This window comes from Malaclemys terrapin, chromosome 4, assembly GCF_027887155.1.
Source record: "Malaclemys terrapin pileata isolate rMalTer1 chromosome 4, rMalTer1.hap1, whole genome shotgun sequence".
Lineage (NCBI taxonomy): Eukaryota > Metazoa > Chordata > Testudines > Emydidae > Malaclemys > Malaclemys terrapin.
Window position 1 is genome coordinate 111,324,652 of NC_071508.1, and position 26,533 is coordinate 111,351,184.

The following is a 26,533-nucleotide window of genomic DNA, read 5'->3' on the forward strand; positions in this document are numbered from 1 at the left end:
TGCTACCTTGTCTGCTTTTGATATTGTGGTGTAAGAGGAGTAGGAGAAGTATAAGTGTGGCTATGTACATATGGAGGATTTGAAGAGAGCCTAGTCTCCCATTAGATCCAGATGATAGAGAAGGGGAGGTGACCTGTTGATGTCCCTTCCTGTCCTACATTGATATGATATACAGCTGCTGTATGGAGGTAGCCTTAAAAGTCCTGCTTTCTGTTTGCCTCTCTGCACCCTTCTCAGAATTCTGGGTGGAGAGAAGGACACAAAACTGGGAGCAAGAAGGTTGATGACCCTTTGTATGTTTATGGTGAAGGAGCCAGCCCGGGCTGGACCTCCCAGATGTGAGTGAGGGTGAAGATCGAGAGCAAGATGAAGCTCAGTGGGTGCCTAGATGTGTGTGCGGACTCATTGCAGCCCCCTCCCTCCTTCCAACTTTCTCTGCTCATTGTCTGGCCCTCACACGTAGGTGGGATGCAGTCTGTTCAGCAGTTCCATGTGATTCTCTCAATTCTTCCCTCCCCCTCCCCGTTTCCAACCAGTAGGAATGAGAAGTGGGAGATCTGGAACAGCCACCCTCAAGGTCTCGCCTCCAAGCCCCGCCGCCCCCCAAAACGGAGCATTGATGTGGTGGAGAGGCTGGAACACGATGCAACTCCTTCCTGCCCTGGCGGAGATGTGGATAATGCAGAAGAGGGGGCGAGGCAGGCACTGAAGGCCAGGGAGCCTGGCAATTCCACCCTCTTCGCCTTCCGTTCTCCCAAAATGTGGGCGGTGAAGAGGGCGATGCACGGGGAGAGCCGTGCGCGCCTGTCTCACGTTGTGTAGCTGACTCCCCAGACCCCCTCTGATCTACAGTGCGAGGGGCGGCCGCGGCGGTTTGCATGCAGCCGGCTCCTCCATTCCCCCCAGCCTGCTCGCTGGGATGCACGGAGTGAGAAAGAGGAGGAGGAGGAGGTATGTGTCATGCCATGTAGCCACTGCCCCCCACCTCCCGGATGTAGGGCGCGAAGAAGAGGAGTTCATGTGTAGCTGATCCGCCCTTCCCGGGTGTGCAGGGCGAAGGAGGGCCGCAGTGGGTGTGCAGCGCGCTCTGGCTCCCGGGGATGTGCGGAGGGGAGGAGGGGGGTGGAGGTCACTGTCTCTGTAGAGCTGGTCCCACCCCCGGCCTGCGCTCTCCTCCCCTGCGGTCCCCTCTTCTCCACCCTCCCTGACGTCTGGAGCTGGCAGCCCGGCCGGTTCCGCATTCCCGACCCCTCCCCGCAGCCCAGGGGCCGCTATATAACCGGGGCTGATGCAACCCACCCAGCCGCCCGCCACAGCTTGTGGGAGGGACGCACCGGGGCAGCGACGGGGGGCGGCGGCTGTGGTGGCGGTGGCTGCTGGCCAGGCGCCCCGGGGGCGGCAGCTGCTCCGGCTCCTCCCGGGACCAGACTCGGCAGGACGGGCCTGGGGACGGGGGCAGAGCACCGGAGCCAGGCGGCAGCGGAGGGGCTGAGCGTGCAGCCTGTCTCCGGCTCCTGCAGCCGGGCCCCGGGGGCACCTCGGCCGCCTTCTCCTTCTGCACGGTGGGTCTGGGCGGAGCGGGGAGAGTGGGGGGCGGCTCGGTGCGGGGCTGGGAGCGGCACCGGGCAGAACAGGGATCGAGACGTGGGGGGTCGGGAAGCTCCGGGCTCCCTCCCGGGGGTAGCAGCTGGGACTGGCCTGGCCGGGACCCGGGAGAGCTACAGGCTAGCTGCAAAGCCCGGACCGGGACCTACACCAGCCGGGGTCAGGGGGAAGCGTCGGGGGCTCTGGGCCTCTCCCCACATCCTTGGAGCGATCGGCCAGAGGGGGACGATGCTGCCTGTTGCCCCAGGGCTGGGCTGTGCTCTGGGGTCTGCCGTGCTGCCCCCGTCCCCACACGCATGGGGGCGCTCAGGAGTCCAGGGTCTCCTTGTGGTTTCCCATGGGCTGGGGGCTGCCGCGTTCCAACCCGTGGCCAGAGCAGGGCCGCTGCGTGTCCCCCTATTGACCCCAGGGACCGCCTACCCTCTGCCCGTCCTGCCCCCGGAATGTGTGCTGGTCCTGGGCGCTGCTGAGCCGGGTCCGGCCCCTTCTCACCCCCCTGCTGCCGCCCGGGAACGCGCGCAGGGGGCGCCGACTTTCTCTTTTGGAAGGGAAGCTCAGCCTAGAGTTTAGGCAAAGCCTGGTCGCTATCCCTGTCCCTGCTAGTTGGTGTGAAGACTCCCTGGAGTGTGTAGGGCCTGGTGCCAGGTACCGATCGCTTTTATTTCTGTGAAGCCACTGGTGTGTTAGGGGCTTTATAAGGCCTTGCCCTCAGCAGCTTACAGTCCAGCTAGACAAGGGAAGGGAAACAACAAAAGGGAGGTGAAGCCTGGGGCACCCATGGGTGCTGGAATAATTTGTATGTTGGGGTTCTGTGAGCCACTGAATCAAACTGTAAACCCTGTATATGATGGAAATCACTTCAAGCCAGGGTCTGGCAACACCCCTAGTTCCAGCACCTATCACCTGGGGCTTTGGTTGCTAGAACTTTATGCATGTTTGGGGGTCCGCACAGCTTCTGGTAGGATAAGGATGGTGGGCTAATAGGGTAGGGCTAAGGCTGACAGACTTTCTTAAAATGCAAAGATAGAAGCTTCCTGTAGGGCTGGCTCCAGAGCCTGTCCTCTACTGTGTCTACAAGCAAAATTCTCCTCTTAGGTGCACCTGGACATTCTGTTCTCCTTCTGTACAAGGAACTTTCACTGATGTCCCTGGTATCTAGATACTGCACAGATGGGCGCATCACAAAGGGAAAAGGGTATGCCTACACTTGACCCATGGCATTGCTGCAGCTTGGGCTCACGGGGCTAAAAATTGCAGTGGACGTTCAGGCTTGGGCTGGAGCTCAGGCTCTGAAACCCTGCGCCAGGGGTGGGTTTTGAAGCCCAGGCCACAGGCTGAGCCTAAATGGCTCTATGCTGCAATTTTTAGGCCTGTAGCCAGAGTCAGTTGACCCAAGCGCTGAGACTTAGTGCTGTAGAGTTCTTTACTGTAGTGTAGAGGTACCCAAATGAGACCTGCACATGCATGGAGAGTAGAGTCAAGGTTCACAGATGCAGTATTTTGCCCTAACTCTAGCCATATGTTTTGGTTAATGCTTGGTTTTGATAGATTCTGGTAATGCAATTCATTTCAGTTTGGTGCCACAGTGGGGAGTGGGTTTTAGCATCTCTGTAGATTTTGTTTTTTAATTCACCTGTCCACACAGTGAATGTGTGGGTTAAGAATAAGAGAATCTGAATTCCGAAAGTCCCACTTTAGTTTAGTTACAAGGAGAGTTTCAATGTGTTCTGCTATCCCATGAGTGTACTTCCTCTTACTTGCTCTCTATGCCCTTGAAAGGGAGGGAGCCCCTAGAGATTCCCTCTGCTCACTCAGTCCCAAGTCCATTTTAGTAGCCAGGCATAGAACTGAATGGAAGTCGCATTCTTTTGTGCTTTCTGCTCCAGAAGGCATTCTTCTATTTCAGTGGTAGCGAAATAGCTTTGAGAGCAAATTGGGGGAAAGGGAGAAATATCGAGAGAGAGAGAGAGAGAGACACACACACACATTATGTTTCCATTTTCCTTTAATGAAGGCCCTGTGGAGGTGTATTTGAAAACACAGGGTCTCCTATGCCTTCAAGGAGGGTGAGAACACTCTCTTGGCTGGTTCCAGGGCCATATGCAGTGTATGGTGGGCCAATGAAATGGGGCCTGGCTCATTCTTTTGCTTGTCTTGGCAGCCTGCTTCATGGCTTGTATTACCAGCTCTGGAACGGAACCACTGCCAAACTCTGTGTGTGTGTTTCTGTGCGCGTGCATGTGCACGATCACTGAGAGCACAGAAGAGACAAATGCTTCAGCAACTCAGATAGAAATTTTTATGCAAGTTTCAAGAAACATGCTAAAAATTCTGATCTGGAGGCCTTTGCCAGAAGTCTGCCTTGGGAATTTGCTAGTTAGTTCTTACATGGGGATGTCTAGGAATGCCACTTGTTTGAGAGCAAATTCTTAGTCTAACTCCCACAAATTAAAAGAGAAATACCCATTTATAGGGTGGGTAGGTGTTGTGCAGGGGCTGCAGTCCAAATCAGCCCTGTTCAGAGCAGCAATTGGCTGTCCCAGGTTTACTTGCAGTGTAGTTGTAGCTGTATTGGTCCCAGGATGTTAGAGAGACAAGGTGCGTGAGGTAATATCTTGTATGGGGCCAACTTTTGAAAGTTATCACCTTACCCACCTTGTCTCCTGGGGTTATTTGGCTGTTTGGGGATTTAACAGAATCCCAAGAAATGAAGTGCAAACTGCTGTCTCTTTCTGTGGCTCGTCGCCTTGTGCCCTTAAAGCCCCTATGGATATATCTGCGCCTTTCACACAATCTAGTATTCCCCTCCTCACAGTGTTTTGAGGTCCTGTGTTATGGCCCCTGCTAAAGAGGAGTAAATAGCAAAACTGATGGATTTGGGGGGCGGTCCTAACTAGCCAATATCAGAATGGGCAGCTTTGAGCCTGTACAATTGTTCCTCTCACCTCCTTTCTCCCCCACACTCTGGGCTGAGTTCGCTGCTCCTGCTGCACTTCAGTGGCTGGATATCCAGAAGAGTTCAGTATGGTGCTAAGCTCTTTTGAGATTCTGGCCCTTAGTATAACCATGAGAGGTGTGCAGGATGTTGAGTACTTTTGGAAAATCTGGCCCCAAATTTGCTGTCCTGGAGAGTGAGACCTGTAGTGCACAGCACTAGCCACTGTGTTCGGCTACATGGTTCATCCTTTGGCACTAGAGCAACCCACAGAGGAAAAAGGGGGTGTGGAGTTCCATCTATCACTGACTGGTCTAATGGATTTCCCAGTTGTCTTTAGTGTTCAGAATATTGATCCAAACATTGAAGGATAATTAACCTGCAGCCAGACAACCTAAGGGTATGAATGGGCTTGTCTGCTGAGCAGGTTTAGTATAAACTGACTAGTTCTGGTCATTATTTGGATGGGAGACTTTTAAGGAACACCCCAGGGTTGCAGGAAGTGTTTTGAAGAATATGTACAGGGCATTCTCCTCTCTAGTCAGTGCTGATCCTAGGTCCTCAGTGCAGTGCTAGATGGGGCTGGGCTGCTGGAAGTGCCAGCCTTTCTGATGAAATGTCTTTTAAAAATAAACTCCAGTTCTGACCACTTGTGGTCGTTAAATGTTCCAGGGGATTTTTCACAAGAGTCAGGTTGTTAGCCTCAGTGTCCAGACCTAATTCCAGCTGAGATCATTACACTTTCCCTCCCTAAATTCCCCCAGCTGTTTCAGTTGGAAATAAGATGGTTCTTATCTTCATGTCCTAAACTGCTTGTAGCTGTGCATTGTGGTGTTAAACATCTGTCCTGTTCCACTCCAGAGATGATGATGGTTTGTATGTGGTAGAGCCTAGGTGCCCTAGTCACTGACCAGAACCCTGTAGTGCTAGACATTGTACAAACACAAAACAGAAAGACAGCCCCTGCCCCAAAGAACTCACAAGCTAACTAGACGGCTGCGTAGCAATGGTGGAAGAGTGTGATCTTGATGTATAACTTGTTTGGCAGTTTAAAGCTTGGGAATCATTGGGATGGAAGTTGCTAGAGAAATAGGAGGAACAAGAGCTGATTGTTTAGCTCATGGCAGTTAAGGGTTTACTTTCAGATTAGTACATGTGATGGACACGGTAGGGAAGAATCCTTGCGGGGGGAGGCAAGGAGGAGCCATATGATATGATCTGTATCCAGAGCAAGGGATGCCACATGAAGGGGACTGATAACTACCAAGTTAGAAAGCAGTAGGGATGGTTGCTGTGGGAGGGCTTGTGCTTTTGGAGAGCTCTAATGCAGCAACCCTGAGCTGTAGTTGGGGGTTTAGTGTTGGACTGGGCATGTCTGACAGGTGGAGGGCTGATGGGTCACTCCCAGGGGATGGCTGCTCCAGTGGGCTCTGCTGATGGCTGAGCTTTACCTCTGTGGATTTGTAACAAATGTTCTCTTTTAAAAGGTCCTGTTTGCAGCAGCATTGGAGATAACATTCCCAAGTGCAGCCCAGGGGCACTGGAACAATTTGTATAGTGCGGGTGCTGAGAGCCATTGAACCAAACAGTAAACCCTGTATATAATGGAAACCACTTCAAGTCAGGGGCTGCTGCAGCACCCCCCGCACCCCTAGTTCCAGCACGTACTGCAGCCCAAGAGGCTGGGCAGGGCAGCATGGCCAAGCAGTGGGGCTTTCTGCTGAGGGGTGGGACTGGGGAATAGCACTTTCTCTGCTGGGGAGTCTCTCTCTGATAGGGAGGAAGGGATGGAGCTGTCTCTCTGATGGGGTTTGAGGGCAGCCAGTGGATCTCTCACTCACACATCAGGGAATGGAGGCAGACAGCAAGGCTGTTTGCTTGGATTCGTGCTCTAGTAAAGCCTTCATAAAAAGCCCAAAGGCAGAGCTGTCTCTCTGTGAGACTCTTGTGGTATTTCTGCCATCTGTGTGAAAATAAACAGAAGTTCAAGGCAGAGCCAGACCCTTCCCACACCGGAAATGGGCTCTGGCTTCTATCTCCTGGGGAGCAATCCCCCTCAGCTACTTTGTCTCACTGCCACAGTCATCAGGGCAATGAGGGTCTATTCCTTGGGGCCCAAGAATTCTTGAACAAGGCTTTGCAGGGAAGGGTGTTTATAAAGTCTGCTGCATATGACTATTCACATCCTATCCTCTTGCAAGGGCATCTGCGTGGGTGTCTCTGGGAAGGGCATTGATGTTGCTTCTTAAGCCAGCACAGATCCAGGGTCTGACTCTAGGAGTTGCTTTTCTGACTCTTGCTGGAAAGTCTGTTGCCCTTATAGGTAACTTGTGCAATATTAGGCATACAGAGGCTGCCATATTGCAGCAGACTCCTGGTTCAGCTACCTGGCAGCCTGTCTCTGACAGTGACTTATAGCGCTTGTACTATATCCTTGGTAGAGAGAGGGGGATTATTTCCTGAGCTGTCCCAGCTGGTGACTACCCTGAGAGCCCAGAGCGCCTTTGCAGTTTTGTCTTAGCTGATGTCACTACAGCTGATTTCTTTGATGCACTAAACATACTTGATTCCTTTTCATCAGGAAGATCCACTGATTTAATACAGAGTACACAAAAGGTCAGTGGCTTCCATTAAAATTCGCATTTGCCAGTACCTAGCACACCATAGGATGCAACTGCAGGTCTTGGAGACTGCTGTGTTTTGGTTACTGGCAAATAATTTAATGATGGCCACTGTCTGTCATTTTACCAATTTAGACTGCATTTCTGTGGCATTCTTCTGAGCATTCATTACCCTGCAGTCCACAAGAGATCTAAGGTTTAAAGTTATTGCTTTTTAAAGTAACGTGCCTTCTTGTGCTTGTATTGCATGACTAGGTAAATAATACCGGGCCTTCTATAAACCATTTATTTGAAATATATAATATACTGCATTCATGATGAACAAAGTGAGGAACAGTTGCATGGGAATATCGGCTAACAGAAGGAAAACTCTATTGCATGCTAAGGCACTCAGCGTATTGAAAGCTTAGTTTTTGCTTAATTTCTATAAATTAATAACATTTAACATAGCAATTCCCTGGGGCCTATCCTTGATGGGGTGGGAAGGCTTGTATGCTCCTGTGACCCTGAGAGCTATGCCATTGGGAGTTTTCACTCCCTGTCAGGATCACCCAAGCAGATTGGTCAAAAAATAGGGACCAGATGAAAAGGAATCCACTGGTCCTCCAGATTAGGAGTTGAGTGATAGGCCAACAACCTATTGTTTAAAAAAAAAAAAAAGTTGAGTTGTGGAAACACAACAAGGTAGCCATTCAGACAAACAACATGCCAAAATAATGGACTCTGTCTTGGCAGAAATGACAAGGGAAGCCATCAGGAACCCAAGATTCTGACAGGTTCTTTATTGAAGGTAAAATGAACTAGGAAAGTAGGTTTCTGCAACACTTGAACAACAACCAAAGTAACGCAAACAACCAAACAGATAGACAAATATAATCTCAAAATCAGTGTTTAAGCAACTGTCAATGGTCTGGAGCTGACAAAAAACACTTAAAAATTAAAATATAGCCATTATAAATTCAGGGAGGTAAGATCGGTGCCACTCAGAGGGTACAGCATTAATTATGACTTCCAATATTGACAGACATGGGTTGCCAAAATCAGAATGATGAAAGATAGGTAGAACTGTACCTGGTATCAGGGATCATAATTGGTGGAACACTGTTCCGCTACAAATATATCCACAAGGTAATTTGGAATTCCCCAGCTGGAGTTACCAGGAACAAGACTGACTATCTGTGTTTTGGAATGAAATTTAGATCTACTATCTAGGATGTCCGAGCATACAGAGGAACTAGTATCTGAAGCGACTACAATTTGTGTGGCAACATTGAAGATCTAATTCTTCTGTACTTTCCTTCATCTTTCTCTCGCTCCTAATATATTTACAGAACCTCTTCTTACTGTTTATGTCCCTTGCTAGGTATAACTCATTTTGTGCCTTAGCCTTTTTTATTTTGTTCCTACATGATTTTTTTTTTATTCATCCATAGCAATTTGTTAATGTTTCCACTTTTTGTAGGATTCCTTTTTGATATTCACATCATTAAAGAGCTCCTGATGGAACCATTTTGACTTCTTACTACCTTTTTATCTTTCCTTTGCATCGGGATAGTCTGCTGTTTTGTCTTTAATATTGTCTCTTTAATTGCCCTGCATTCTCGTGAACTCCTTTTTCCCTTAGATTTGCTTACCGGGAGAGGTTGCCTACTAGTTGTCTTTAGAAACCATGTCTCGGAAATGTCTAACTTGTAGATACATATAGAAATCCCAAAAAGGGTTGTGTGCCCTGGAAAAAGTCTCCAAAGGTCAACTGTTCTTTGGCAGCCCACGTTTTTGAAATTAGTATCTTTCTAACCTAGAGGGACAGTTTATTCAGGAACTCATTGAGAATTTTGGGATGGTACCAGGGCACTTGACTGCACTTTTCAAAGTGGTGCCTCGGACAGGACATTGTCTGATCTCTTGAGGCAGCAAAGTGTTGTAGCCATAAATCAGGCTAGAAAGAATAAAAGGAGAGTGATCTGCTGCATCACTGGTCTGCTGTGTGTGAGGTATTGTTTTGAATTTCTGTAAAATGTAGCCAGTTCCAAATGTGGAATTTAGAGCTGACCAGTGATAGAATTTCCAGGTGGGGAGGTTACTATCTTATTTTGTTTTCTGTCTTTGCAGCCTCAACCAGGCCAACTGATAATCTGTCTCTTCTCAGGCCATGTAAAATTGCTACATATTTTCTCTCTAGTTCTCTTTTATACCCAGTAGGTAGGAGTACTGGAAAAACATTCATTTTTATCAAGTAGCATCAGCCCAACAAGCCTATTCATTAGTTGAGATTCTGCATCTTTTATTTATTTATTCATTTTCTCCTTTCCAAACTAAAATGTCCTAGTCTCTGAGGTCATTTTGTATTGAACACTCCCTTCCCCAGTGCCTTACCTTTTTCTTTCTGCTCTCTGCTCCTGTGGAGTTGATGGCCAAAGCTGAGTGCTGGATTCCTGGTGAGGACACACCCTGATTTACAATAATGCCCTTATCAGGTTTCCCCTACTACTTTGTTCCTTGACATTGTTGCTTTTGTTACTGTTGCTGTGTGGTGAGCAGATGCCCTTCTGTGAACTGCTCACTGTGACCTCTCGCATTAGAGGTTGCCACCAGTTCGGAGCCCATTAGGGAGCATAAAGATTTAAAATTGTTCTTTACAATGTGAGCCACATTATCACCTGCCACCATGCTGTCCGTTTCCCTAGTGGTGTTGGTATTGTACTCTGGCAGCTGCCAAGGCTGGCTTCATATAACTAGCTTTAAAATTATTGCTAGGGTGTGCAGAATGAGAGCCTCTAACTCTCCTTGTTTAGCTGGTCCTCCTTCCTCCCAGCTCTCTGGATAACAGGACAACCCAAAGTGCATTGCCCCACATTCTCCTGCACTGTGTACATGGTTCTGTGTACACTCTCCCTTGCTGAGGAAGTGTGGGATAGAAGCCCTGACTTTCCCAGAGTTCATTGATGAAAATCCAGTTAGGCACAGTCATGAGTGCATGGATTAACATGGTGACATGGTTGTGTTGTGAAAAAAGCTGTTGCATGGACACAACTGAACCATGTATGTTGTAACTGGGTCATTTGCGAGTGTCAGCCTTGTTACACAAACATAGATGTAGTTACAGTGTAGATGGTACCCAGCTGTTCTCTGTGCACTCAGTTGGTCTCACAGCCCCATTCACTCTTCCATGGGCTTCCTGCTTCTCAGCTAATTAAAGAACTTATTATTATTTTTCATAGCTTGGCTACTTCTTCATATTTTCTCTTAGCTCCCCTCATTCTCCAGCTTGTAACTGACCTGCCAGAGTTTGCCCCAGTCTATTTGCCTTATTTGGCCTGGATTTCTTCCCTCCCCTCTCTTTTTGTATTTGTTGTTGGCCAAAATAAACTATTGTACCTGTGGATTTTTCCTTCCCTTTTTCCTTCCTTTTATTTGTTCTGGAGGATGGATCCCATCTGTGATTTTTAAGTTAGTCTTATGCAGCCTCCATGCTGATTCTGTGTTCTTTAAGTTCCTAGCATTTTTCTTTATCTTCACTCATGCAAAGTTTCCCTGCTTGAATTTCAGTGTCAGACTTGGCTGTCAGTCTGATCCTCTGGAGAGGATGTCGGAGCCAGTGCACATTATGGTCATTGTTGATGGCTCCACTGTCCTTCCTGCACCAACACCTGAAAATTATTCAGAACCATGTTTAGAGTAGTCTCTGATCTTGTCAGATCCAGAACAAGATGTTCCAAGAAACAGTCACCCATAGTATCAAGAAATTGTTTCTTCAGGCCACATCCTGAAGGGACCATTGATCAGTTGACCTCCTAAGTAGCTGAAGTTGCCCCTTATCACTCTTGTAGTACTTTGTTGCCCCTGTCTGATTTCTCTCCTCATCCTGTTCTGCAGGTATGTCATTCCTACTAGAATTAATTTCTTTTGACCTAGGGATTTTATCCACATGGATTCTGTCTGATGCTCCCCCTCTTGTTGGCATTCTCTCTCAAGGAGGCTGTGGAATCCTGTGTGGGCAACACTGGTGGCTCCCCAGCCTCTGTGACCAAACCTAACTTTGCTCTGTCATTCATAATCAGGATCTGCAATATCCCAACCGAGTCTTACTTGTGAGCTTCATGCACTGGTACGTATAGTTGTTCTTGTGCCTCTTTTCCTGCACTGCCTCCCTCCCCTGCAGCCTTCCTTGGGAACAACTAATTACTGATTGATATTGGTGTCCCCAAAGCCCCTTATCTGCAGCTCTTTCCTTTCTACCCTAGGCTCCCTGGAATATGCACGATTACTGTTCAGGCAATGTGTTTAATCTGCCCGACGCGGCCACAGAGCTGGGGAGTGGGAGGTCCCATGGCATAGCTGGGCCTGTTCATCTACTTGATAGTGTAGCCCTCTGCAGACATCTGTCAGATGTGGTCGTGACTCTGAGCTCTTATGGGAGGACTCTCAAATGTTGGGAGATTTCATGTCCTTGCTGCTCTCCTGCTGGGACTTGAGTGTCCATCACCAATTACAATATGCAAGGAGTGTTAGAGCTGGGGAATGGTTCCTCTTCCTCAAATAACTTTGCCTGTTGTAGGGAACAGGAGAGTACAATGGCCTTGCTGGTGTTTGTGTGTGCTGGGAAGGGTGGGATGAGATGCAGTGCTTCTGCCACAGGCTCAAATTGCAGCGTCAGAGCAGAGACCTGGGGGAATTGGCTCCTCATTGCTCTGAGCAGTATATGTCTCTTCACCCCCTCAGTGGCACCAGAAAGATGTGGGTAGGGATCCTCATAACAGATTAGGTGAGCGGCCCTGGTACCTGTTCCAGAGGTTTGGGAGTGAGGGCAGAAAGGGAGAGAGCTGCTGCTTCCCTTGGTTCATACCCTGTTGGGTTTTGGAGTAAGCTGTGCTTGCTCCCACTTGTGGGACTCCCTGGCTGAATCCCTGTAACAGCCTGTGTCTCGGTCTCGGTCTCTCCCTAGAGCGAGGAGCTGCTTGCCCTGCTATGATGCCAGGGCAGATTCCGGATCCATCCCTGACAGCTGGAGCTCTACCTGGGCTTGGCCCCTTGACAGGACTCCCGGGCACCACCCTGACGGTGGAAGAGCTGAAGTACGCTGACATCCGCAACATTGGGGCTATGATCTCACCACTGCATTTCTTGGAGGTCAAACTTGGGAAAAGACCCCAGCCTGTGAAAAGTGAGGTGAGTTCTGAGGGGAATTCCCCAAGCCCTGCTTGCCTCCGGGGGGCTGCTCTAAAGGCACTGTAAACCGATGTCCTCTCTATCCATGGGTAATAGCAGGACAAGCTTTCCCCTCTCATGCTACCTCCGCCTCTTCTCCCCCCCCCCCCCCCCCCCCCGCCATGTCCATCCCCAGACAATTCCATTTTGATAGGCTGTTCAGTCACTGGTCTGTCTGCCAGGATGGCCCAAAAAGTTTTTAATGAGCTAAGCATGCTGAAAACTGGACTGAGATGACCCTCCTCCCCTTCATCTCCTGCCACTCTGGCCTGGGGTGGGTGTGAACCACTGACCCAGCAGCAAAAGGCTCCATATCCCAGTCCAGCCCTCATGATACATGAGTAAATTCAGACTCTGGCTCAGAGGAGAGAGGCCTCGGTCACCCACCCACTTTACAACTTGAGGAGCCAGTCAGGAACTGAAGCCATGTGGCCTTTTGTCTATTGAGCTGTTACGGTAAATCTTCTCATCTGCTGTGAGAATGAGCCTTTGGTCACATAAGAGTTGGCATTCGGGCTCCTTGCTCCCTGGATGGCTCCCTCCATGGCCTTAGGCACCTCTCTTAATCTCTTTGTGCCTCTGCTTTCTCATCTGTACAATGGTGGTCATGCTCTACTCCTCTCCCTGGGCCAGTGGGTTCTGTGCGACTACTCCATTAATGTCCATGACTCACTCAACAGCAGAGAGTCCTCTAGCCAGCTTTTGGATGCTCTTTGCATGTCTTGTTTACCGTGTCTGTGGTGGGAGTGGGGAGAGGAGATGCATTCTGCCCGGCTCTGCTCTAACATAGAGCAAGTACTGAAAGAGTTTTCTTAGAACTCTGTCAGCAAACATCATGCAACAAAAAAGGGGCAATCCAAATGGCACATGCCAGAACCCAGGTGCATTGCTGTAACATGTTCCTCAGCTGCACTAGTCCTAAAGGCAGCAAGTTGAGGATAGTAAATGAAGCTGTTCAAAGCAGAGGTTTTGCAGCTGCAGCCTGGGTAAGCCAAAACTGTGTATCCCAGGAGTGGCCAAAGAACAGCCTACGCACTCGTTACAATGCAGTCCAAAGCTGCCTTCATCTCTAGGGGAGGTGCAACTCAGACCCTACAGACATCAGCATGCCTGGCTCCCCTGGCACTAGGATGAATAGACTGCTTCCTAAACCTTACTGAACGGAGCAGCCCTACCTGGGGTGTCTATACTTCTGGAAAGCTCAGCATGGAGGTGGGAAGGCACTTGGATTGGCTGCACAGGGACGTTCAAAACAGTCACTGCTGGGCTCTGGAAATCTTCCCCTCCAAACCAGAGCAGGGATCTCCCCAGACTGAAGCCCTTCTCCTGAGGCCGCTATCTGTAGGGAAATTCATGTTAGTCGTAGTCTGCACTGTGAAGAAGGCAACTCCAGCCTCCTCCTGAATTGGAGGGAATGGGAGGACCTTAACCATGAAATAAAATTCTTTAGCCCCTCTCCCCACAGGGAATCTCTTCTTCTCTCTTCTTCTCACCCCCCCCTGCCCCGCCCACTGTGTCTTGTTTAACCCTTTAGCTACTTAAATTCTTTCCTGTATGATAACCCAATGCCCCCTCTAGAGAGCCTCCTATATATAGATTTCACTGAGCTTTAGAAACATGAATTAAGTCTCGACCCCTGGCAGAGAAGGCCAGTGCCAGTATCCCCATTTTATTAATGGGAAAACACGAGGCGCCCTCCTTTGTCAGGCCATGGCACAAGAAGTGGGCCTGCCTCAGTATCCCCTTGGAATCCACCCATGCAAAGGAATAGTGTCTCTGCAGCACATTGAAATCCTTTTAGTTATGTAAAATGCCACAGTCTGCAGATCCCTCACAGTAAAAACAGCTCCTCTCAAACCCCTCAAGGGTTTTACTCACAGCACCTCTTCAGTCCCATTCCCACATCACTCACCCTGACACAAGTCATTAACTGCTCTGTCCCACTCCTGTGGCCCCTGTTTGAGGTCCCCACTCTCCAGGCCTCCTACCTTAGCATCCCAAGACCCACATTTCTCCCACAAGCCTTCTCCTGGAGCCCCAAGACAGAATGCCGGTGGCATTCCATGTAGCTACCCCTGCTCTGGGATCAACCTCCCCTGTGTTTTGGGCTCAGCTTCTCCTAACCAGGATACTTCTTCCCCTTCTTCACAAAGGCCTCCACATGAGCTCTTCTGTAACTCAGCTGGGGTTCCCCAGCTTTGGCCAGTCCTCACAATCAACCTCTTGCTCTTGCCAATGGCTCTCTCTCTACTAACTTTGCTCTCCTCTCCTATTGCTGCTCTCTGGATCTCCCTTTCCTCTTCAGGAGTCCCACCTGCCCTTCTCTCAGTGCACTCAGGCCTCTTGCCCTTCTAGGGCCCCGGTGCCTTCTTTTAAGTCCAATTTGAGTCATCTGACCAGTCCTAGGTACACTTTTTTCCCTCTTAAAAGGGCTAGTGTCACCCTATGTTAGGCAGAAAGAGGGAAAGTGACTTGCCTGAGGCCACAGTATCTGTGAAGAAATCACAACGAGACCCCAGGAGTCCCAACGCCCACTCTCTTGTTGTCCCTGCTAAGCCACATGCCCAGAGCTTCTGTAACCTGTCTAGGAGATGTGACCCTTCTCTGTACTGTGTTCTCTGAACTGTTAGGATGGATGGGGTAGTTTCTGTTTGACTGATCAGTGAGATGAGGACAGGGGAAGGATCAATCACTCCCTTTTCTGTGCCTGAACTGGCCAGAGCAGACCACAAAAATGTGTCAATCAGCTGAGAATCACGGACAGCCTGTATTGTCCCACCAATGGTATTGCTCCCTATTGCTGCCACAATTAACCATCTGCTTTGCAGCAAATATGGGGGAATGTTTTTGCATGTTAAAAAGCAAGTGGGTTGTGACAAGTGGGGAGTTGAGAGCACATGTCCTCTCTTCTCTGTGCTCTTTCTTGCACTCAGCAGGCTGCTTTTAATAGCTCCTCTCGGCTCGGAGACAAATCAGTAGCTGGTGGAAGCTATGCTAATGAGAGCGGAATGGTAATTACACTGACCTCTAAAACGCTGCTTAATTTTGCACAGATTTGTTAGTTGCTTGTGCCCTTAACTCTGAAATTCTTACTCTTTCAAGAATCCAAAAGGAAGAATCTGGGGGCTACTGGCCAAGTGAGGGGTCAAAAGCCTCTTTCCATTCACCTCCCTGCAAATGTTAGAAACACAGGAGTTTAACTGTGTATAGAAAGACTTGGCAACCTTATTTACATTAACGTGTACTGTGAGATCTAAATCTGTTCTCCTTGCCTGACACCTTACACTGTCACTTGCACTTCTGCAAAGCGAGTGTAAGACATTCTGTCTGATTTGATGCCCCCTTTGCACAGGAGTGAATGACATGCAGAGCAGGGGAGAGTTGGCCCTTCTGTGGATATTTTAATGGAAAATGCTCTTATTGAAACTGGCCTTGTTTAATATTTTATTCCTAGACAAAATAGTTCCCTAAACTGGAACTAGGAATGTAAGTGTATCAGTTATTTAAGGGGGGAAAAGCCTTGAAGAGAACTCTGTAACTGTCTGAAATGTTGGGAAGTCAATGTCTTGGTTACCCTTAAAACCCAAACATTAGAGATGCCCAGTGAATTTCATCCAGTCACCTTAACTTGGACCCATCCCTGTGACCATCCCGTCTCACGTGTGTGTCACATGGAGACATTTTGATTAAAGGGGTGTGAGCTTTATAAAGTTGGCAACTTGTATAGTTTCCCTAGGTAGGAGACCAGGAGCCCTGGAACGTGTGGGTTTGGTTTCATAGACATGTCTGTGGTACTCAGTTGGTTAACCCAATATTGCACTGCTGGTGGATAAACTACCAAACATTCCCTCTAGTTCATAAGAGGTTCCTAATCCTAGTCACAGTAGCTACATGTCACTGCTGAGCTTCATAGAACAACAATGTTTAGAACACCCTGTACTTGGAGGGAATTGTCCTTAGTGTGGTCCATTTTGGCTTAGAGATGTACAAATCTGTCTTGTCAATGACTGCAGTTGGCTATAGAGAAGGCAGGAGTAGTTTGCTGAAGTGATGACAAGACGTGCCACTGCAGCATTTAAACAGAAACCATGTGACTTGACCATGCACGAGTGAGAGGCAGTTTAGTTTGATAACTTCTCAGAGTCCCTGATGTGATGGAGATGGGGAGTATATGTGGCTAAGGGCATGTCTAATCTTCAGTCATGGGGGTGATTGCAGCACATGTAGACCTACTTGAGCTAGGTTTGATCTACCTAGCTCAGGTACCAATACCAGTAAAGCCATGGCAGCATGGGCTTCAGCTTGGGCTATACAAGCCTGCCAAGGAGCATGGGTACTTACTTGGGCAGCTAGTCCCTGGTGCTGTGGCTTCACTGCTATTGGTACCCAAGCTAGGTAGATTAAAGCATAGCTTGTGTATGTTTACATGTGCTGCATTCACACCTCCAGCTGGAGTGTAGACCGATCTTAAGACTGGTTCCTGGTTTTCGTTGTGTTGCAGGCATTGGCACAGAGGCAATTAAGGCTGCTTGAGTGACTTTCTCTTGCAGTTCCAGATTCCCTGATTTTAAAGTGTAACCTGAATGTTCAATTTCCAGGCATTGTAAGGCTTGTAATTTTCTCAAAAGATACAATGTTTGCTTAAAGGTAAAAGGCCCACTTCCTCCAAAGGTATGTAGGTACCTGCTTCCATTTATTTCAATGGGAGTTAGGCAGCTAAATATCTTTGAGGATTTGAGTCAGCATCCTTAAGTAATAGATGAACTGTACCATAACACAGGGCTTGGGGTGGGTTTTTTGATGGGTTACTGCCCTAGGTTTTTGAAGTAATGCCCCTGATACTTTGATGGTGGCTTTCTGACTGTGTGATGTAGGGTTAACACAGCAAGTTTGAGTCCGTTAGCATAGAACACTGGAGTCCTGAAGTAAAATGCAGAAACGTATGTCTTTGCTCAATGCTACAATGGGATCTGGGTATCTTGCTGCACCCTCCCTATACACCACACTCTGTACTAGGGCCTTTTATTACTCACTATGCTCCAAGCAGGACTGGCTCTAGGGTTTTTTTTTTGCTGCCCCAAGCAAAAAACCAAACCAAAACAAAAAACACCCACCTCCGAGAGCGCAACTGCCGAAGCGCAAAAAAAAAAAGCCGGAATGCCACCCCTGGAATTGTGCCGCCCCAAGCACGTGCTTGGTTTGCTGGTGCCTAGAGCCGGTCCTGGCTCCAAGGAAACGGGTCTGAGCACTCTGAGCCCAGAATGCTGAACATGTTGCATGAGCAGGAAATGAATGGAACCAATCAGGGAATGGCTCATTCAGGTCTTCAAGGCTCTCTTGGGCCTGGCTAGTTGTTTGATACTCCTGGAATGAGACCACTCCCTTCAGCTGCCCCAAGCCCTTACTAACTGTCAGTGTAGACTTCACACATCTACAGCTGTAGACTGAACTGTCTCTTGCACTGAGATCCCTGCTTAGAACACTCTGATCTGATCAAGCCACCCATGTGCTTTGAACAGCCACTAAAGAAAATACTTTCCTTGCAATACTGTATCTGCCTGTTACAGTATCAGCTCAGGGTAAGTTAACATGAGATAGGGAAGAGAGTAGAAGTCTCTCTCCCATTTGCTTTTGCCTCCCCCCGCCCCCCCCCACACACAGGGCTGCACTGGACTAATCGCAGAGCTAAGGTCTGTGCATGTGGCTGGGCTGAGTGTAGCAGGGGAACTTGGCAGCATGAGGAGAGGCCCCCTCTCTGGGGGGCTGTTCTTGCTCTCAGCCATGGGAAGGTCAGCGTTGCTCCTAGCACATGAGACCACTACTATACTCCCACACATCCGTGTTAGGGGCAGGGGAATCTCTGCTGTTGCACAAGACCCTTCTCTTCATGGATTACACATTTCTGTGGTGAAATTAGTTTGCCTCACTCTAGAGTCCACATTACAGAAACGGAGTAATTTATCACAAGTGGGAGTGATCAGCAATCTGTGCTCCAAAGAGCCCAGAACTGGACCTAGCAGGTGGAGTTGCAGGGCAGGACTGAGCTGCACTGATAGCAGCGTGCGAGGCAGGGAAGGGGAGGACAGACCAAAGTAGCCAGGGATACTGCAGATCGGGACTGAGGAGAATCAGCTGAGGTGTGGGGGGGAGGCTTGCACAGCCACTGCTGCCAGTGAGACCTAGCAAGGGGGCTATTGCCAGCTGCATCACTCCCCAGTCTGGCTGTTCTAACATGGGGCCTGTGTCCTGTTCCAGCTGGATGAGGAAGAGGAGAGGAGGAAAAGGCGCCGTGAGAAAAACAAAGTAGCAGCAGCTCGATGTCGCAACAAGAAGAAGGAGAGGACAGAGTTCCTGCAGCGGGTGAGTGCCCCGTGCCCTTTCCCCAGCAGGCTTGGTATAGCCTCCCTCTCCAGCTATGCTTCACTGCAGTAGGCACCCCTCTGTCCTCTCCAAGTGGGGAGGACAAAGGTGGATTGTACACCCACTCCCAAGGCTATTAAAGTCTCTTCAGCAATTGACCAGAGGGGCTGTTCATTCTGCTGAATCTCACTTCTTGCCCAACTGCAAGGTTCAAAGAGTTCCCTCCTCCAGTCAAAAGAAGAACAGGAGTACTTGTGGCACCTTAGAGACTAACAAATTTATTAGAGCATAAGCTTTCGTGGACTACAGCCCACTTCTTCGGATGCAGTGGGCTGTAGTCCACGAAAGCTTATGCTCTAATAAATTTGTTAGTCTCTAAGGTGCCACAAGTACTCCTGTTCTTCTTTTTGCGGATACAGACTAACACGGCTGTTACTCTGAAACTCCTCCAGTCAGTCACCTCCTCTCCCTGCATCTGGGAGCCCAGCAGCTGCCCACAGATCCTGAGGCCTGGTGCCTGGCAGATGCAATCTCTCATTTGGCAGTTGCATGGGAGGACATAAGGCCACTCTCCCATTTTTCCCCGGCTGGTCCTGCAGGGTAAATGGACCGTGACCTCATGTGTCTGTTACCAGCTAGAGCAGGTAGTTAGCTGAACCCACTCTCATAGCATGGGGTGTGCTGGGGCAGGAAGGCATCTGACACATTTACCTTGGGTATGTGAGCTGAATTCCATGTCCTAGCACTATGTGCAGCCCTGCACAGAGTGCATATCTCACCCAAATAACCATAAGGAGCCACAAGCCCAACCAGTACAACACAAACAGGTGCCCAGAGGATACACGGTGAGTACCAGGATAGACTCTAGAGACTTGTCAGCCCCTGACATGCAGTAGTAGAATGCCCATGGGCTGGTCACTTCTCCCAAAGCCTGGAGATTCCTAGTCTGTACACTAAAGACACATGAAACTCTCTCCCAGAGTGATTCCCATACAGTACACACATGTACTCTTCCTCCTACAGTGCATGGTGCCACCCCAAAGATATCTCTCTCTCACTCACACACACCATTGCACTCCCACCCCCTCCACAGGGATGCACCTCACATTCCCACACAGTCATGTGCAGCGAGGGGCACCTCTTGGACATGGGGCTCTTGGACACAAGAATCTTTTTAAAGCAAATTCTCTCAATAAGACAAGCCAGTAAAATATGAACCATAAAAAGATCAGAAATCCTTGTTGCTGCTTTTCTCCCTGAGAAGCTGGGTCTCCCTTAGTTACTGGTTCCTCTTTACTTCAGGGCAGAAAAATACTTCTAGTGCAAAACATCTTTTCTGTAGTGTTCAGTTCAGTTTTATTAGATTGCATATGACGTGTCTTTTGTGAACATGAGAAAAACATACACAATCTAAAACAGCAACATCCCTATAATACATTCAAATGTCATTCAGAACTCTCTTCTCTGCACAGTGCTAAAAGGCCAAAAATTGCCACTGATTTAATTACTACTGGGGATTAAGAAAATACTAAAAACCATTGTCCTTTGAGGTGGTGGTAAAGAATTTATTTATTTTTAATAAAAAGAGGTATAATCCAGCGTGTTCTCAGAAGCTGGGATATTCTACAGGCCAAAAGATAATGAGGTAGATCTTCCAACACTCTAGATTTACATGGGCAAATCTGAAGATGTGAAGGAACTTTTTCCATATCTACCTTTTAAGGGCAGCAGTTTAGGGTATGTCTACACTACGGGATTACTCCGAATTTACAGGTTTCAGAGTAGCAGCCGTGTTAGTCTGTATCCGCAAAAAGAACAGGAGTACTTGTGGCACCTTAGAGACTAACAAATTTATTAGAGCATAAGCTTTCGTGGACTACAGCCCACTTCTTCAGATGCATCCGAAGAAGTGGGCTGTAGTCCACGAAAGCTTATGCTCTAATAAATTTGTTAGTCTCTAAGGTGCCACAAGTACTCCTGTTCTTTTTCCGAATTTACAGAATTCGATTTTTGGCAACCGATTGTATAAAGTAGAGTGCATGCGGCCACACTAAGCACATTAATTCGGCGGTGTGCGTCCATGTACTGAGAGTAGCGTCGACTTCCGGAGCGTTGCACTGTGGGTAGCTATCCCATAGTTCCTGCAGTCTCCCCCGCCCATTGGAATTCTGGGTTGAGATCCCAATGCCTGATGGGGCAAAAAATTTGTCGTGGGTGGTTATGGGTAAATGTCGTCAGTCAATCCTCCCTCCGTGAAAGCAACGGCAGACAACCATTTAGTGCCCTTTTCCCTGGATTGCCCGGGCAGACGCCATAGCACGGCAACCATGGAACCCATTCAGCCTTTTTTCACTGTCACCGTATGTCTACTGGATGCTGCTGACAGACGCGGTACTGCAGTGCTACACAGCAGCATCCCCTTGCCTTTGCAAGTTAGCAAAGATGGTTACCAGCCATACTGTACCGTCTGCTGCTGTCCTGGACGGCCTCGGTGAGGTCAGTCGGGGGCACCTAGACAAAAATGGGAATGACTCCCCAGGTCATTCTCTTCTTTAAGTTTTGTCTACTGGAGAGTCAGTCCTGAATATCAGGCAAGCCTACTAAAGAACCAGAGAGACAAACGGCCGCTCCGGGTCAGAGCCCCAGGCATCCCGCAGAAATGATGAGCTGCATGCCATTCTAGGGGGTGCCCCTACAACAAGCCCACCCGTTGCTTCCCTCGTCCCCCACCCCTCCCGGGCTACCTTGGCAGTTATCCCCCCGTTTGTGTGATGAAGTAATAAAGAATGCATGAATTTGAAACAACACATACTTTATTGCCTCTGCAAGCAGAGATCAAAGGGGGGAGGGGAGGGTGGTTGGCTTATAGCGAAGTCGAGTGAACCACCATTCTGCACTTGCTCAGCCTAGCTGAAAATGGGAATCTGTGATAAGCACTAGGATAGAAGCACAGGCAGGACTGAATCCCCATTTGTGTGTGGGCCTTTGGTTGACACTGGTAAAATACAAAATGTCCCAGGATATGTATGTTGGGGGACAGTTCTAAACGGCAGCTTTATTTTTATATTTGCGGCAAAAAATATCTGATTGTGAGCCCTGGGAACAAGGGGTAGGCTGGGGTAGGTGCGACCGCGCGGTGCTGCTGACTTGGAGAGCAGCCTGAGGCAGAAGCCTCCAGCTGGCATGATATTCCAGGCAGGACTGAATCTCCATTACACAAAACTTAAAGAAGAGAATGACCTGGGGAGTCATTCCCATTTTTGTCCATGTGCCCCTGACCAACCTCACCAAGGCCAGCCAGGAGCACCCATGTCTGCTTAGGCGCCCCCGACCAACCTCACTGAGGCCAGCCAGGAGCACCCACGGGACGACTATGACTGTTACCAGTCATACTGTACCGTCTGCCGTCCGCAAGGCAAGGGGCTGCTGCTGTGTAGCGCTGCAGCACCACGTGTGCCAGCAGCATCCAGTAGACCTACGGTGACAGTGAAAAAAGGTGAGAAACGATTTTTTTTCCCTTCGCTTTCACGGTGGGGGGCTGACGACATATACCCTGAACCACCCGTGACAATGTTTTTGACCCTTCAGGCATTGGGAGCTCAACCGAGAATTCAAATGGTTTTCGGAGAGTGCGGGAACTGTGGGATAGCTACAGTTGTCAGTCGCCCCTCCCTCTGTGAGCGTCCATTTGATTCCTTGGCTTTCTGGTACGCTTGTCTCAGCTCCTTAAGTTTCACGCAGCACTGTGTTGAGTGCCTGTTGTGGCCTCTGTCCATCATGGCCTTGGAGATTTTTTTCAAATGTTTTGGCATTTTGTCTTTTGGAACAGAGTTCTGATAGAACAGATTCATCTCTCCCTACAGAGATCAGATTCAGTATTTCCCGTTCAGTCCATGCTGGAGCTCTTTTTTGATTCCGGGACTGCATGGTCACCTGTGCTGATCAGCGCTCCACGCTAGGCAAACAGGAAAGGAAAGTCAAAAGTTCGTGGGGCTTTTCCTGTCTACCTGGCCAGTGCATCCGAGTTCAGATTGCTGTCCAGAGTGGTCACAATGATGCACTGTGGGATAGCTCCCAGAGGCCAATACTGCCGAATTGCAGCCACACTAACCCTAATTCGAAATGGCAATCTCGATTTCGGCACTACTCCCCTCGTCAGGGAGGAGTACAGAAATCAATTTTAAGAGCCTTTATGTCAAAGTAAATGGCTTCATTGTGTGGACGGGTGCAGGGTTAATTCGATTTAACACTGCTAAATTCTAACTAAACTCGTAGTTTAGACCAGGCCTGTGGTTTGGAATCTTCGCCGAATATATGCCTTAAGTAAATGCAGATTGGACAACTTTTTCAAATATGGTTCAAAACCATGGGCCATCTTCAGAGTAGAAAAATCAAATGACTAACATAGAATCATGAATCCTAGCCAGATCTTCTTGTTGAGGAATATCGATCACTCTGTGTGAGTCGTTGATTTAAAGATACTGACAATAAGCAAGTAGTAGAAAAACTCAACTTAGCTAAACTCAGTTGGAGGGTGTCACACCAGGAAAATAAGGAGTACACAGGTTGTTCCTCCATCTCCTGAAGGCAAAGACAGAGCGATCTATAATCTGGAAGAGTACAATTCTTAGACCAAAATTTAAGAAAAGCAGTACAAGCTCTGCTGCTTACAGAAAACACCCACCTCTGCATTTAAAAATGAGGCAGGGAGAATTAAGTCTCCTCAAAGTTATTTTGAACTATCTCTAAGGCCAGAGTTGTCTGTAGAGATTGATGGGGACATAATTTCTGAGTAACTCAACAGCACAAACGAAGACCTGATATGATTTACACCTGTTAACGATCACAAAAGCATTGTTAGTTGTAGATTTAAGCCATTTGCCCCCAAGACGGGTGTATATACCCAATAAAGGTGCCGATTAATCTTCATCCTACTGGAACACCAGTCTACTTCGCTTGGATCATTGGGCACTAACCAGGACAAAACATTTAGTAAATGTGCGGTAGGGAACAGTCTTGCTTTGGGTCCCAGGGAATGGCCAGGAGGGAAAGTCCCATTTGATCCCAGCACTAGATTCTACTCACCAATAGGAATAAAGTCTGGCCAGAAGAGTTGGCTGTCACTGAAAGTTTTCTTGCGGCTCCCTGTGCTGTATGGCCATCAGTTTCACACTGGGGTGGTTTGCAAACAGACCTTTGTTTGGTCGAGGGCCAGGTGTGAAAGTAACTTAAAGGACTTACTGGTATGCCAGAGTTCTGAGCAGGGGGTGTGGCCTCAACCAGAAGAGGCGGGGCCTTTTAAAGGGCCTGGGTATTTAATCAAGATTTAAAGGCCTAGGGGCTCTGGCTGCAGAGGCAGCTGGGAGCTCAGGGGCAATTTCAAGGGCCCAGGGCTCCGGCCGCCACTACCGCAGCTGAGCCCCTTGCCCTTTAAATCACTACCAGAGCCCTGCCGCCGCTACCCCAGGGCTCTGGCAGCGGGGCTCGGGTGGAGATTTAAAAGGCCCGGGGCTCCCCACAGTGGCTGGAGCCCCGGGCCCTTTAAATCGCCAGTCTGGGGAAGCCGGTTCGGTCTGGCACAGCGTACTGGCCCGGACTGGCTTACTTTCACCTCTGTCGAGGGCAGTTTCTCTTTGTGTATTGTGCATGCAGGAGAGGGAGATTCAATGTGGGCACTGGGTACCGTAGAGCAGGTTATTCTTTCCCCCACACCTATGAGCTGACAGATTAAAGCTGTATCCGTGTCTCTGGCCCTGCTAGGAGTCCGAGCGTCTGGAGCTCATGAATGCCGAGCTGAAAGCCCAGATAGAGGAGCTGAAGCAGGAGAGGCAGCAGCTGATTCTAATGCTGAACAGACACCGTCCCACTTGCATTGTGCGGACAGACAGCATCAAGACACCGGAGAGTGAAGCCAACCCACTGCTTGAACAACTAGAGAAAAAGTGAAGGTGGCACTGGCCAGGACAAGGAGGAGACAACAAATTGGGGTCTCCAAAAAGTCGCCTATGTACTGTATGAAGAACTGTGCACCGAGGCCTTGTCCAGCCAGAACCCAGTGGGCTTTCTTGGGGATTACAGGCCAACCAAATAAGAGGAAGTAGAAGATCAGGAACCTGCCATTCATCCCACTCTGAGGCTGAAGCTGGGATGGGTCTAGCAGCTGTGGTGAGGGCAACCCCTTGCAATACCTCTTCATGGCCCTTCAGCCTGCTCATCAGCCCCAGGGATCAAGCAAGCAGCCCGTTTCAGGGCATCCTGAAGCTGGATCACGTTGAGATACGGGGAGGGGAAGTTGCAGCTTCTTCTCTTCCCACACCTACTGGTATGCACCTAGCTGGGAGTGGAGGCTTGACCCAGGAGAAATGAACATGTGTGGGAGATGGATGGCAGGCAAAGACATGCTGGCTATATCTCCCAGGACTGTCCTATCTCCATCCCTCTGGATCCTGCCACTGCTCCTTGCGCACACTCCGGAATGGAATACGAAACAAAGAATTGCAAACACTTGACACAAGCCCCGCCTTGCGGCTGGGCCTGTCCATGGCACTGTGGCGCAGGCGCCCCACAAGCACACTCAGTATAATGTTTACAGCCCAGCTGTCCCTGTCGGCCGTGCTTTTGAATGCACATTTTTACACTTTTTTATATTTTTTACAAAGTTTTTATACAGCTGTCTCTATATGGATTTATATAATCACTAGACGTGATCCCATAGAAATGTATGATATAATGGCCCGTTTGTTACAAATGCATATGCCACAGTTATCTCATTGTGTTACTTGTTAGGTGGTGTCTGGCTCCTTTCCCCTCGGCATGCTGGAAAAGGGGCCCATGCAGCCCTCCACACTGGCTCCGCTACCATCTCCATCCATGTACGTTTTTCGTAATACGCAGTCCTGTATCTCTCAGTAAATGTTACTTTGACTTATTCCCCTGCCTCCTTTGCTTTGTCTGGATTGTGTCCCGGTGCTCACTGGGCTGGGCACAGACTGCGGTCAGCCCTTTGCACCAGCGCAGCAACTGTCAGCTTCCCTCCCATGCTGACTACAGTTCTGGCTGGCGGACACTGGCTGAGTGGGCAAGTTCCTGACCCATGACGATGGGTGTATGCATTAGTAATGGTGGCATAGGCCTAAAAGTGGTTCACTCCTTGGCTGAGCAGGAGGCAAATGCCTAGATGTAAGGTGGTGTAACTCAGGCCCATGTACACGTGGGGTGTAACTTACCCCAGAGCCAGCAGGTGAGAGTTAGAAGCCATCCCATTTTGAGCCCTCCTCTGAGTTGCTCCACTCCTGTCCCCATCCTGTGAGGTGCACAGAAGCATTGGTGACCACCTTCGGGGAGGTGAAGTGGGCAAGCGTCATGTGCACATGGAAGAAGGTGATGTAAGACTTCTCTGATCCTGTTCCCAGGTCCCTAACATGCCTCCTTCTGCCAGCCATAGGATGAGCCCAAGCCCCTCTCTAGCCTCTGAACATGCTGCTGTGGAGGGTGAAGGGATAAAGGTCAAACCATGACTCCTCTATTTCCAGTGTGCAGGTGGGTGCCCCAGCTGAGGTCTTACTGGTATAAACATTTCTGTAACAACAAGGCTAGTAACTCTGTCCACATGTGTTTGGGTCAGAGCCTCCAATACAAGTGTCCTTTACAGCACACCATTGAGAAATGGGGCCCAAACCCAACACATTGTCCCTGCTCCAAGCAGGGGTAGAACCGTTGGAAAAACATCTGCCCTTAGTCTACGCCAGTGCTCTAACACATCACGAACGTGAGTGGAGCTGCATTGGTGCCAGATCCATGAGGA

At 49.0% G+C, this 26,533-nt stretch overlaps 1 protein-coding gene across 2 annotated transcripts; it reads left to right on the plus strand.

Annotated features, from left to right (window-relative positions):
- Positions 1 to 820: 820 nt before the first annotated feature.
- Positions 821 to 25,659, plus strand: JDP2 (Jun dimerization protein 2). 2 transcript variants are annotated; one of them, XM_054028134.1, is made up of 4 exons: positions 821 to 951; positions 12,107 to 12,330; positions 18,625 to 18,729; positions 24,490 to 25,659. In XM_054028134.1, exons 2-4 carry the CDS (start codon positions 12,130 to 12,132, stop codon positions 24,673 to 24,675), a joined length of 492 nt encoding a protein of 163 aa, XP_053884109.1. In that variant the 5' UTR covers positions 821 to 951; positions 12,107 to 12,129; the 3' UTR covers positions 24,676 to 25,659. The 2 variants fall into 2 exon arrangements, with proteins under 2 accessions (XP_053884109.1, XP_053884108.1); XM_054028133.1 differs by lacking the exon at positions 821 to 951 and adding an exon at positions 1,172 to 1,562.
- The last annotated feature ends 874 nt before the right edge of the window (positions 25,660 to 26,533 follow it).

Excerpts from the sequence above, each read along its gene's own strand:
- JDP2 (XM_054028134.1), top strand. The coding sequence starts at position 12,130 with ATGATGCCAGGGCAGATTCCGGATCCATCCCTGACAGCTGGAGCTCTA. Across the intron at positions 12,331-18,624 it reads CCCAGCCTGTGAAAAGTGAG|CTGGATGAGGAAGAGGAGAG; the intron begins GTGAGTTCTGAG and ends GTCCTGTTCCAG. Across the intron at positions 18,730-24,489 it reads GGACAGAGTTCCTGCAGCGG|GAGTCCGAGCGTCTGGAGCT; the intron begins GTGAGTGCCCCG and ends TGGCCCTGCTAG.